Raw genomic sequence first — 12,454 nt, forward strand, 5'->3', positions numbered from 1 at the left:
ACCTTGTGGGTGTGCACCTGTGCAGTCTACAAGCCCTCGCTTGGTTTCATGCTGTACTGTTGCCACCTTGAAATTCTTAATAATTTTTTAAAAGGTTCCCTGCAGGAAGGAAGGTACACACTGCTGTGCTGGGGAGGGTTAGAGAGGGCTTCCTGAAAGAGATTGGGACACACACCTGCTGGCATCTCACCTGCCTCTTCTCTCCACTCCACCAGGCCTGTCCACCTCATTCCCCATTGACGGCACCTTCTTCAACAGCTGGCTGGCACAGTCAGTGCAGATCACAGCAGAGAACATGGCCATGAGCGAGTGGTCACTAAACAATGGGCACCCAGAGGACCCTGCTCCGGGGCTGCTGTCGGAGGAGCTGCTACAAGACGAGGAGACGCTGCTAAGCTTCATGCGGGACCCCTCACTGCGACCCGGTGACCCTGCCAGGAAGGCTCGTGGCCGCACCCGCCTGCCTGCCAAGAAGAAACCACCACAGGACGGGCCCGGGTCACGGACGACTCCAGACAAACCCCCTAAGAAGCCCTGGGGCCAGGATGCAGGCGGCGGCAAGGGGACTCAAGGGCCACCTGCCAGGAAACCACCACGGCGAACACCTTCTCACCTGCCGTCCAGTCCAACAGCTGGTGACTGTCCCATCCCAGCAGGCCCCAAGAGCCCCCCACCTCTGGCTCCCGACACCCCTGACGAGGCAGCCCCAATGGCTGCTGACTCGAATGTCCAAGTGCCTGGCCCTACGGCGAGCCCCAAGCCCTCAGGCCGGCTGCGGCCGCCTCGTGAAAGCAAGGGAACCCGGAGATCGTCGGGTGCCAGGCCTGATGTCGGGACAGGACCGCCTTCTGCTGTGGCCGAGAGGCCAAAGGTCAGCCTACACTTTGACACTGAGACTGATGGCTACTTCTCTGATGGGGAGATGAGCGACTCAGACATGGAAACCAAGGACAGCGGGGTACAGAGGGGCCCCCGGGAAGCAGGGGCTGAGGAGGTGGTCCGCATGGGGGTTTTAGCCTCCTAAGTCACCCCTACCCCTGTCCCAGGCCCTGTCCTGGTCCCCCCAAGAGGCCTCAGCCCAGTCACAACTGCCATTTCCAATCTTTGCTGAGTGTCCCAGACCCTTAAGGCTGCCACTCTACCGTGGTTTTATTTTTAATATAGAGAGAGTTTCGAATTCCACACTGTTGTCTTTCCTCTGTGCTGGCCTAGGACAGTAGGATTCCTTCCATGGCTCTGGCTGCAAGGACAGGGCCAGGTCCTGTGCGGCGCCCCTGCTGCTGCGGCGTCCCTGCCCGGCTCACGCCGTGTTGCTGGGCTCTGGCTAGATGCAGGCCAGGTGAGGAAGAGCTCAGGAAGCCAGCCTGCTGTCAATGGGTGTCACAGACTGTCATTGGGCATTATTTCATGGCAGATGGGCCAGCCCAGGGTCTGCTCCACCTTGCCCCCAAACCCCACTGGAGTCCATTTGGGGGGGGGGGGTCCTGCTGCACTCCACTGATCCCCAAGGAAGTATAATAAGTGATACCCAGCCAGAGTCTACTCACTGTCACAAGCACAAAGAGCTTATACGAGAAAGCACTGAGGGGGCGCAGAGGGCCCTGCTGGTTCCAGGGGAACCGCAGCTGTTCCCGATCAACCCACATCTGAGGCCTGCCCGCCCACCCTGTGACCCTCCACCCCTTTGCTGCTCTGCCCCTGCCAGCGCCCAGCCCTGCAGCTCCGGGAAGGGGTTCCCAGCATCCTTCCTGAGCTGTGCCACTTAACTCAGGGGACTCCCAAGCAGCCAGCCGCCAGTGCTGGTGGAGGGCTGCCAGGGAGGGCCAGTGCCCAGACGGGGGCGTGGGGCTCGGACTCACTCGCTGCAGAGAATCACTCTGGGGCTCCAACTTCCTTCCTTCGGGGCCAGTCTCGACGGAAGTCTGGTCATTCACTCCCAGACAGCCTACTGGACCAGACCATTTGCCTTGTCAAGTTTCCCAGTCCTGCTAAGAGATGAGCTGCTTTTCGGTTTCCTGTTGGAAACGCCTCTTTCCAACCAGAAGTGGGATCCCGGGGCCCAGGCGGCCGTGCTGGCTGCCGTGGCTGTTTTCAAGTCTTGCTGGAGGCTCCTGGTTCCTCCCCCTCTGAGCCTTAACCCCCCTTTCCCAGTGTGCCCTCCACCCCACCCCACCCCCCACCCACCGTAGCCTGCCCCACCCTCTACTCCCAGGTAGTTGCTCTGAAGAGTTTTAGTGGAGTGGCCCCAGGGTGATAGCTCAGGGAACAAACAAAAAAGGAATTCAGTGAAAACGTGTGTGTTTTTTTCTTCTTTTGTGAATTACTCCTGGGTCACTTCTGCCACTGGTAAAGCCAGAACTTCTCCAACAAGAACCTTGCAAAAGTCCAGTGAATCAGTCGAATCATTCTGTGGATGCCAAAGAATATTTTGACCATAATACAGCACAGCCTGGACCTGACAACTTGTCGCTTGGACTTTTTTTTTAACGGAGCTCTTTAGCAACAAAGTACAGAGACATGTTCGTCGCACACACCCAAGGAGACGAGCCCAAGCTCTTGGAAGAAGATGCTGTTCTGCTGCTCGGCTATGAGAACTGGGAACCGGGGGTTGGGTTTCAGATCCTGGGCTGGGCCCACTGTGAGCTTCCCGAAACTCGGACTCACGGGAGGAGGAACACTGGTGGCAAAACCAGCATGGCCAAAGTCTTGACCGTGTGGTCTCCCCCCCCACCCCACCCCCGACTCGAATACACAAAGCGCAAGTCAGCGGGATGGGTTGCAGCTTGACCGCCCACCCCGTCTCCAAAACTATCGAGGTACGACAGTGGTGTTGTCACCAACATTTAGTTTCATGTGAATTTTATCAAAACAGGAAACAAAGATAATGACTAAGTTCAGAGGACTGGACAGATATGTCCAGTTGGAGTGGACTTGGAGCAGGCTTCAAGGATTCTGCGTGTTGGGTTTTCACAAGCTACCATGTAGAGTTTAGTCTGCCCGCCGCCTTGGTAGTAGTGGTCAGTGCGGTGTCAGCATCGGTGTCCCAGCCCTGTTCTCTGTTTACTGCCTTTAACAGACCTCCTTCCCCTCGCTTCGGGTCACAGCCTTGTCTGTACTGGATCGCCCAGTCTCACCTTGTGGGAAGCAAAGGGATGAGCTTAAAGAACAACCAAACTCTGCCCAGGGGGTCAGAATGGGGGGGTGCCAGGATGGCCCAGGTTCAGTAGACTCAGCACTTGCCCCCTGACCCCTTCATCCATCCTGAGGCAGAGTCTGGGCTGCCTGGCAGTGGGAGCGGGAGAAAAGCAGGGAGGGAGTGCAGGGGGTCTGGCCAGGTGGGGTAGCCAGCGCTCTCCAGTGCTCAGTTGGATCTTACTCTGCACTGGACTGTCCCTGGGGCCATGTCTAACACAGAGCCCAGGTGTCTGTTGGGCTGGCTGGTGGGGGCCCCTTCAATTCCAGGCCAGGCCCTAGAAGTGTCCTCACCAGGCAGCTGTCCACCGGGCTGCAAGGACAAGGGTGCTGAACCACACTGCTCTCCTTTGTGCCATCAGCCGCAGCCCCTTCACTCTTTCTGGCCTACTGTCCGTGTTGGCAGCTTTGCTGTCCCTGAGGTTAAGGCAGGAAGCAGGGAAGAAAGAAGAAGGCCTTTCCCAGGCCAGAGACTGAGCCATCTTGCACTTGACCACACCTGTCCACGCTAAGTGGCCCTCAGGGGGAGAAACTGCTCTGTAGTTCATTCTGGCTGTCATTCTCATTATCCCAATCCTGGCTGCCCATCGCCTCCTTCCCCGTCATCACAATGAGAAAGAATAATGTGCAAGGAAAGTATTTTTATGGATCATAAATGTATTTTACAACAAATGAGAAGAAAGGTAGAAGGGTTTATTTTATTAAATGAGCTCTGACTTGGTGACTGTGTGAGCATTTGCAATGTAAGGGTCTCGGTTTCCTTGGAGAAGCTACCCAGGTTTCCAGACATGGGTGTTGGACTGTGGGTGCGTGAATGCGGGCCAGGGCATGCCTCGTGTGTCCACGTGCACGTGTGTCTGTGTTGTGGTGGGCACACCATGGGATTTGCTGGGGCAATTTTTAGAGAGTCAACTACCCAACTAATCGACATTGGCAGCAGCTAGACGTGGTATTTCCTTGCTCACTGCCAGATGTGGCCAGCTTTGCCCGTGCCTGAAGCTCTGTAGAATGGTCTGGATGCCTGTAGCAAGGCCCTTGGGGAAGCTACTTCCCATGCCCCTGGCCCAGCTGGCCACATTGGCCAAAGAGCCAGGGCTGGAGTTTGGGACTTTTGGTTGTTCTTTAAGGCACTTCCTGCCACCTTGTCCCTCAGACGCACAACATTCTGTGCTCCACGTCGGTTCGGGGTGGGGGGATGATATGAATGTCACAGGAGGAAACACCTTCTGTCTTTGTTTCAAAGAAAGTGATGTGCCATTTGTTAATATACAAGAGAATATTGAAAATATATTGAAAAGAGCAATTTTAAATTATTTTTGGCTTATGTTGCAATATTTATTTTCTTGTATTAGAAAAGATTCCTTTGTAGAGAAAAAATGTATTTTTCATTAACGCAAAGACCTATTTCTCCTTTTTGTACATCGTCCGTGTTCGCTACCCTTAATGAGCAATAGAATGTACGGCCGCCCTGGTGTGGCCAGCGCCCGCTGTGCCCTGCATGACTCTATGTTGCCACTGCTGCGTAGCTCCCAGTCTCATCCTGTCCTGCTCACTCATGAGGGTTTCCAGACCTGGCCCCCACCAGGGCCTGTGTCTCAAGGAGCCCTTTGCACTCCTCGTGTGTTGGCAAACGCAGTTAATAAAGCAATGTTTTCTGTGCCGGATGGTGTGAGGCTCCGTTCCGTTAAGTGGGACCGGGGATCTGGGGGCCCTATGGGCTCAGTGAAACAGTTCCCTGGGTGTCCCAAGGAAGAATCCTGATGGTGATGGCGCATAGTGAGTGCTCAGTGCACACCCGGGGCCGCGCTCAAAGCCCAGTGTCATTTGCTCCTCATTGTGGCCCCCTCGGAATTCGGTGGATGAGAGATATATCCAAAGCCACCCCTCTGGTAAGTCTTGTGTCACAGGATGGCTGGGCTCTTGCCACCCCATGAGCCCCCCGCCTGGGACAGTGGGAAGGTTTGGGAGGAAGCCCAGGCATCTGTCCCTGTACCAGGGAAGAATTTTCCCCAGGTTTGTTTCTCGTCTCCTGAGCACCGACTCCACACCAGGCTCTGAAAGGTGTGGGGAATGTAGTCACTGTCCTTGCCCAGGGCAGCTCACAGTCCAGTGGGGACACAGTCGCCAAGGGAAGTGAGAGTCATTATGGAGGCCTGGGATGACCTGGGCGGGCGGGGGGGCGGGGCAGTGTCACTGAGGAAGGGTTTCTCTGTGGAAGCAACACCATTCATTCATTCAACGAATCTGTTGACCACACACCTCCTGCCTGTGTGCTGGGCTATATGCCGTGCGTGTCACGAGGACCCTGCCCTAGAGCTGCCAAGCAATGAACACCCGTGTGGACTGACTTAGTCATAGCTGCCCCATGGAGGGCTGGTACTCTGCCAGCATCTCCCAGGAGTAAAGCCTGTATTGACCCAATGCTCCCTGAACACTGCTGCTGGGCCCCAAGGCTACTGGGATGACCACATGCCCTATGGAGAGACTAGGCCAGTGTGCGAGGCAGATTTTAATCATATAATCCCAAAGCAATGTGTAATTACTCACTGAGACTGTGCAAGAGAGTTTAAGGCCAGGGAGCAGGAGGTCTCTGGCCGCCCTGAACTTCCCTTGTTCTTGCTAAACTCCAGCAAGTTTGGGTCTGGAGCGCCATCTACCGCCAGCCGCCAGGCCCCAGCCTGGATGCCTCCAGCGCCCAGTCCTGAGGCCCACAGGGCCAGGGCCAGCCCTGCATTTCCCCAGCCTCAGAGTTCCCGTCCTCTCGTCCCCTGCACGCCAGCGCCTCCCAGTGCAGAGAAGGACCTTCTCTGTCAGTTTCAGGAACAAGGAGGCAGTTCAGGGACAAGAGGCCTCTTGGAAGAATAAGACCTTGGCTGAGACCTGCTGGGTGCCCGCCCTGGGTGGGGTATGTAGGCTAAGGAAACCCAGGCCTTGCCTTATAACTGCCAAAAAAAGCAAATCAGCAATAGGTGGAGAGGGAGCCGTCCATGTGCCCAGAGCTGGCCTCAGCTCCTCTTGTTACATCTGTCTGTGCCCAGAGCTGCCAGAGGAGGCAGCAAAGGCTCCTTTCATTTGGAGAGTTTCAGGACTCAGAGTCACTGTCCATCCACGCCAGGAAGTACAGGTTGCTCAAAATGGTCTCACAGCTACCCTCGCCTTTACAGCTGCCTTCCCCACACTTCGACCTCACCTGAGCAGGCTCTTGAGGGCATCCATGAGGGCCAGCTTCTTTGCATTGTGAGGGCCGAGCCTCCTGCTGGCCCGCGTGTGTCAGCCCCGGCCACCCACTCTTCATTCTCCTCGTGACAGGCTCAGGCAGAGGCACTCAAATCTTCATAATCACCATTTTGGGGTTGCCTGACTAAAAAAAAAAGAAAGAAAGATCATAAAATATGACTCTTAAGACAGCCTTTTGGAATTCAGGCAGGTTTGCTGCCAAGAATCAAAGGGGGAGAGGAAAAAATGGGGCCTCAGTCGAGCAGGTGACTTAAAGGGCCAGCTTAGTGGAGCAGAGTGGTGCTCGATACCCAGTGCTCCAAGCCTGGCGTTCAGTAGCATCCACACCATCCATCCTGAGGGAACCTGGGTTGGGACACCGAAGCCCTGGTGCTGCTCGCGAGGGAGACCTTCAGCGAGTCAGGTGGTAGGGTTGCCAGCTTTAGCAAATAAAAACACAGCATGCCCAGTGAAATTAGAATTTCAAACAAACAACAAATAATGCTTTAATTTAGCACATCCTGTATTTTACCTGGCAATTCCTGTGGGAGGCCTCGTGTCCTCCACTACACTGTGTCCAAGGCAGAGGTTGGTGCTGGCGAGTGATTAACCATTGGGTACAAACTGGAGCAGATCCAAGACTGTCCTCACATCCTCAAAACTCTCACTCCTGCAGTGTGCAAGCAAAGGAAAGGTGGCTGTGGCCAGTGGCCAGGATAGACAGAACCCAGCCTGCCCTGTCTCACTGCCACAGCCCACGTTGCATCTCGCATCCAAACCGAAGGCTGACCAGAACCCCGAGGTGTCTTGGAAGGGATCCTGCTCCCTAGAACTATTTGGGGCCCAATGTCCGTTTATTTGCCAACTTGGGGTTCACGTTGGTTGCAGCACTATTCACCATGCCGAGAGTTGGAAACAACCCAAGGGGCCAATGATAGATGAAGGGATATAGAAAATGTGGTAGATACATACAATGGAATATCACTCAGTCTTGAAAGGGAAGGAAATTCTTCCACATGCTACATCACAAATGAAACTTGAACACATTGTGCTAAGTGAAATAAGCCAGTCACAAAAGGACATATGCTGCACAATTTCACTTATATGAGGTATCTAAAGTATTCAAACTTGTAGAAACAGGAAGTAGAGTGGTGATTGGCAGGGGCTAGGGGCAGAAGAGATTCCAGTTATTCAATGGGCGCAAGAGGCAGGATGCAGGGTTCTGGGGATCTGGTGCACAGCAGTGTGCTTGTCAGTGACAATATCGTGCTGTAAACTTGCAAGTTTTGAGGAAGGTAAATTTTATGTTTTGTGGGTTTTTTGCCACAATTTTTTAAAAAAGAATAGTATACAGGGAGGAAAATCGCTGCTACATTTAATAATGGACAACTGTTTTGTTGCAACAAATATAATGTTAAGCAAAAACAATCCATTGTAAAACAATAAATAGGAAAAGGTTCACATTGGGCTTTGCCTTTCCTGGGGCACCCGTGACTCCCTGAGGTCCCAACTCAAACTCAAACTCAGGCTTCTTTTTATCATTGTTAAACACCTCTCTCGAAGGCTATAGGGAAGTATGGTTGACCCAGGAATAAGGAGACTGGGTTTCAAGTATTCTCTCTGCCACTGACTTGCTGCGTCTCAGTTTTCCCATCTGCACAATGGGAGAAGCAGTTGGGGATACTGAGATCTCTGAAGTCCAGATCCTGGGGGAGGGTCCATGGTCGGAGGACGTGGTCAGTGAGTCAAGTGAGAACCTGCTGAACCCTTTAACTTTGGGCCAGCTGGGTGAGGTGGGGCTGGCTGGCAGAGGGGGCTAGGTGAACCTCCGGACTAGACTTGGGCAGAGGGAGAGAAAGAAGAAGATTTACCCACTCATCTTGGGGCCTTCGGCCAATCAGAATGCCATCAGCTACTGATTCATCTCTTACTAGGTGAGGGGGGTGCAGTAGGCACATAACAGTAGTCTTGGGTAGGATCATGGGATGAGATGCCAGGTATGGTTGGGATGGTGACAGGATTAAGCCTGAAGGTGCTGCAAGGAAGGTGAGGCACCGTCCTCCAGACTTGGAAAATGGGGCTGAGGCCTCACTGGTGGGGCTGCGGGCCTCTGTGTTCCGGGTAATAGCAATTCTAGGACGGGCTTGCCCCGGGTCCAGGGGTTTGTGTTCAGTGGGCGATCTCCTTATTTTCCTTCCGTCCTCAGCCAACATTAGCCACATGTGGCCATTCGGGTCCAGAGAATTCCTCCATGAACACACCATGAAGGAGAAAGTGACTGGAAAGGGAATCGTGTGGGCCTTGGGGTAACAGTGGGGAACTGGCAACTGTATTCTGGGCCTTTCTGGGCCTCAGTTTCCTCACTGATTAAATGAGGATGAGAGCTCCTGCTGGGCCCACAAGCTGGGTGGCTGAGAGGCGCAGAGTGGGCATGGGTGTGAGGTGGGCAAAATGGGGAGCTAATGAAGGTGTCGGAGGATGGGGAAGCAGGGGTTTTAGAAATAGAGATTCTGACAGCAGGCAGACTGACGAGAGGCAGGAGGCCAGAGGAATTTATTTACTCTCAATTCCTAGAATCTGAGCCGGTAAAACCCCGTTGTTTACAAGCTCTCCTGTGCCTCCCTACCCCCAACCAGGACAACTGGAGTCTGGGATAAGAGCAGGGACTGGCCATCTGCAGCTGCCCAGGCAGGGCTGGGGTAAGGGCTGGTTTCAAACAGCTAGTGCTCATCGGGGAAGCAGCCCATGTGATCCTGCCTGGGCCTGAGAAACACCCACCTTCCCAGCATTCTAAGTTCCCTGGTGGACATCTGTACACCTGAAGACTGGTAACCCAAGAGCCTGGAGGTAGCTCAAAAGGACATCCATCCTGCTGCCCACCCCCTTTTGCAAAGAAGCAACTTTCTATTGCTAAGGATTGAATGTTGTGATCCTCATGAAACTCGGGAGAGCAGCCAGGATTTGCAGGAGAAGTCAAGGGGGGAAAATGACTCAGCAAAATAACCCTTTCCTGGCGAGTATTCCGAACTATTTTTGGGCTCTGGGTGACTGCCTGCTTCTGGTGACAGGTGCTTGATATACAAAGCCTTGCACTCACACACCAGCCTTAATAGTTGTGCCCATTAGCTTGCTGAAGGCAGCCCATGAGGCTTGGCCAGGAGGTCTGGTGGGGGCCTGACCACTGCCTCAACCCAACATTAAGACTCACAGATGGGCTCATGTCAAAGGGGAGAAGTAGAGGCATTAGGAATCAAACTCTTCTTCCCCCCAGGAGCACTTCCTTCTAGTCAAGAAAGGGTATGGGATCGACACCAGCCTGCGCCATCAATCCTCGTTCCTCAGGGTTTGGGGTGGGGTGGTGTTCAAGGTGTGGAAGCTCGTGCCTGACCACCTTCTCCAGACAGCCTCTGGATTCTAGTGACAGAGAGCCTGGCATTTTGAAAGCAACTCCTTGCTAATCCATCTGTGTTAAAAAGGTCTTCCTTAAATTCAACTATAATTGTCTCCTTGAAACTTGGTGTTTTTATTCATAGGTCCTCCCGTGCCCTGATGCCACAGAGGTCAAGTCCAATCTACTGTCCACTGGGCAGCCCTTGGGCTGTGTGATGAATTAAGATGCCCTCCACTACCCCCACTACTTTTCAAGTTCAGTACTTTCCTAGGGGATGAGAGCACAGGGCATTCCCTCCCTATTTCCATTCCCTACTACCACTTGATGGATGGGACCTCCAGATCTCCACACTGTTCCGGCAGAGCAGCCCCAGGACAGGGGTTTGTGGAGAAGAGGGTCAGAGGGGACAGATGCTGTCTCTGCTCACCTCTCTCCCAGCAGTATCCTCAGAGACCCCACCCCAGGCCTCAGCCAGGTGATTTGCAGGTTGGCAATGCCTGTTGTTTCAATATCTTCAGCATGTGTTTTAGTTTTACCTTAAACCAGCATCTTTCCTGTTAAACAAAAAACTTTCACAGCTGAAAGCTTTTCTAAAAGAAAGGGTTTATTAAGCCACATGCCAGCCGGAAAAGGAACCGGGTCTTGGGGCACATAGCCTGAACCGCCAGCAGCAGGGCTGGGCGGAGAAGACAACATGTCCCGGAGTCAACGGGAACCTTTATATGTCAAGTTTGGAGGCGAAAGATGTAAGTCGTTTTGAAAGAATTGACATTGGCTATAGATAAGGTGGATGGGAGAAGGCGAAGCGGGGCTAGTTGTAGGATAGGTGCAGAGTCCATAAGGAAGAAACGTTTGTTCTTTAGGGCCGGTTGAGGGCAACAGTCTGGAAAGGTCGTGTGTAGCAAGATTGGAGGTGCCTGGTGATCTGTGGTACTAGCGAGCCGTGGCCTGGTGATCTGTGGTTTGTTGTGCCTGGTGCTTTGTGGTACCCGGTGGTTGGCTACTCAGCTCTTTAGGTGATCTGAGAAAGAACCACCTGGAAGTTAAATCAGCGTTCCAACGTACACTCAGGCATGTAAGCAGTCTTTTGTTGGTTTTGCCCTGCAGTTGTTAACAGATTAACCTCTTTCATCTCTTCCTTCCACCCCGTGGCCTGCTGTAATTTAATTTGGGATATCTCAGATTTATTAATTTTTTTTTTTGGTCATTCTAATTCTGTGACATACATTCTGGTGCACATGCTCAATGGTCAGTGACGTCATTTTGAGAAGAACACGTGTCTATCCAGATGGTCCCGACTTCCAATAGCGTGTCCCTTCCGATCCTAGTCTGATGGCTTCATGAACGGGCTATTCTGGTGGCTCGCTGCCTCTTCCCTTGGCTTGGAAAACATGGTCATGCACATCAAAAAATGTTGTTTTCGGAATTGGTGTTAGAAATAATCTGCTTATTCCAGATGAAAAGCAGGTTGAAAGGTGGGAGAAGTGCAGGCCTCGGGCGTCCCCTCCACTCCTGTCTTCTCACGTGTTCTCCACACAGCACCTCTTCAGGCCTAAGCTCTATTAGCCCCCAAGTCACACTGTACCCTTTCCTGCCATGCTTTTGCCTTTGCCGTTCTATCTGCTTGGAATATCCTCTCTTGCCCTTCTCCATTTAACTAGTTTGTACTCCTTTAAGATTGAACTCTGGTGCCCTTTCTGAAATCTCCTCAATAGTGTTTGGGGCCTTTTTGCCTTCCATGGTGCCTTTGGTATTTCTCTGCCCATTTTTCATATGCAGTGCCAGCCCCGAGCAGGCTGGTGTTCAGGAAATGCCTGCTGATTGACTGAAGGAAAGGCCGGTGGAAGATGAGGCCAAGCGCCCGAACCCGAATCCAACACCAGCACAATACTTGCTAAATGCCTGGTGATAACTAATGGCTTCCCATTTGTAATGTAAAGCTTTGTGTGTGAGTGGGAGAAAAAGAGAGAACCTGGTGAATAGGGACCCTGACCCATATTTTTTCCTGCCTAGCACTGGCACATGGAGTAGCAGGCAAAGGCTGTCCAGTCGTCAGGTAATCAGAAGTGGCAGGGCACTGCTTTTCCAAGGAGGAAGGCAGACTGAGCCCCAGAGAATCCAACAGGGGTGCCACTGCAAGAGGACTGATGATTCTGAGCCTGGCCCCAAAGCTGGGGTGCATAAAAACTCAGCTATTCTCTAAATAATTTCGTGCCCCTGCCATCTGTGGCCAGTCAGGAAAGAAAGTATTGCATAGTTTCCCTCAGGAGTGGACAGAGCTGTGTCCCATGCAGTAGAGGCCCTAAGTAACAGACAAGTGCCCACCTATTTGGCCTCTCTGGCACTCGGAACAAGGTGAGTGCTCTCAAAAGGGGGGCTCTTAGGCATTCGGGTCTCAAAAGTAAAGTCCCTGAAATGGAGGGAAGGCAACTTTCCATTTCTCCAGAGGGCAATCAGTCTGGTGTGCCTTCCCAACTAGGGAATGCTCTATACAGACTTCAACCCAAACCCTAGCCCTTGTCAGGAGACCCTAAAAATAGTGCTGTGATTTGGTAACGTTTGTAATCTCTCTAGTTTGAGATTTTGCTAATCCTGGATGAAGCAGGACTACAGTTCCACTGTTAAATTTCATATTCAGTTGCTTTTAGCTCAAGA

At 52.8% G+C, this 12,454-nt stretch overlaps 1 protein-coding gene across 4 annotated transcripts in view; it reads left to right on the top strand.

Annotated features, from left to right (window-relative positions):
- Positions 1 to 4,852, top strand: part of JADE2 (jade family PHD finger 2) — a 50,639-nt gene extending 45,787 nt beyond the window's left edge. For all 4 annotated transcript variants that reach the window (XM_039836043.1, XM_039836042.1, XM_039836040.1 and 1 more), the window contains exon 12: positions 216 to 4,852. In XM_039836043.1, coding sequence (XP_039691977.1) covers positions 216 to 1,024 — 809 coding nt within the window. In that variant the 3' untranslated portion in view covers positions 1,025 to 4,852. The remainder of the gene's footprint in view (positions 1 to 215) is intronic.
- The last annotated feature ends 7,602 nt before the right edge of the window (positions 4,853 to 12,454 follow it).

Source organism: Pteropus medius, unplaced genomic scaffold (genome assembly GCF_902729225.1).
Source record: "Pteropus medius unplaced genomic scaffold, Ma_sr-lr_union100, whole genome shotgun sequence".
In the NCBI taxonomy this organism is placed as follows: Eukaryota; Metazoa; Chordata; class Mammalia; order Chiroptera; family Pteropodidae; genus Pteropus; species Pteropus medius.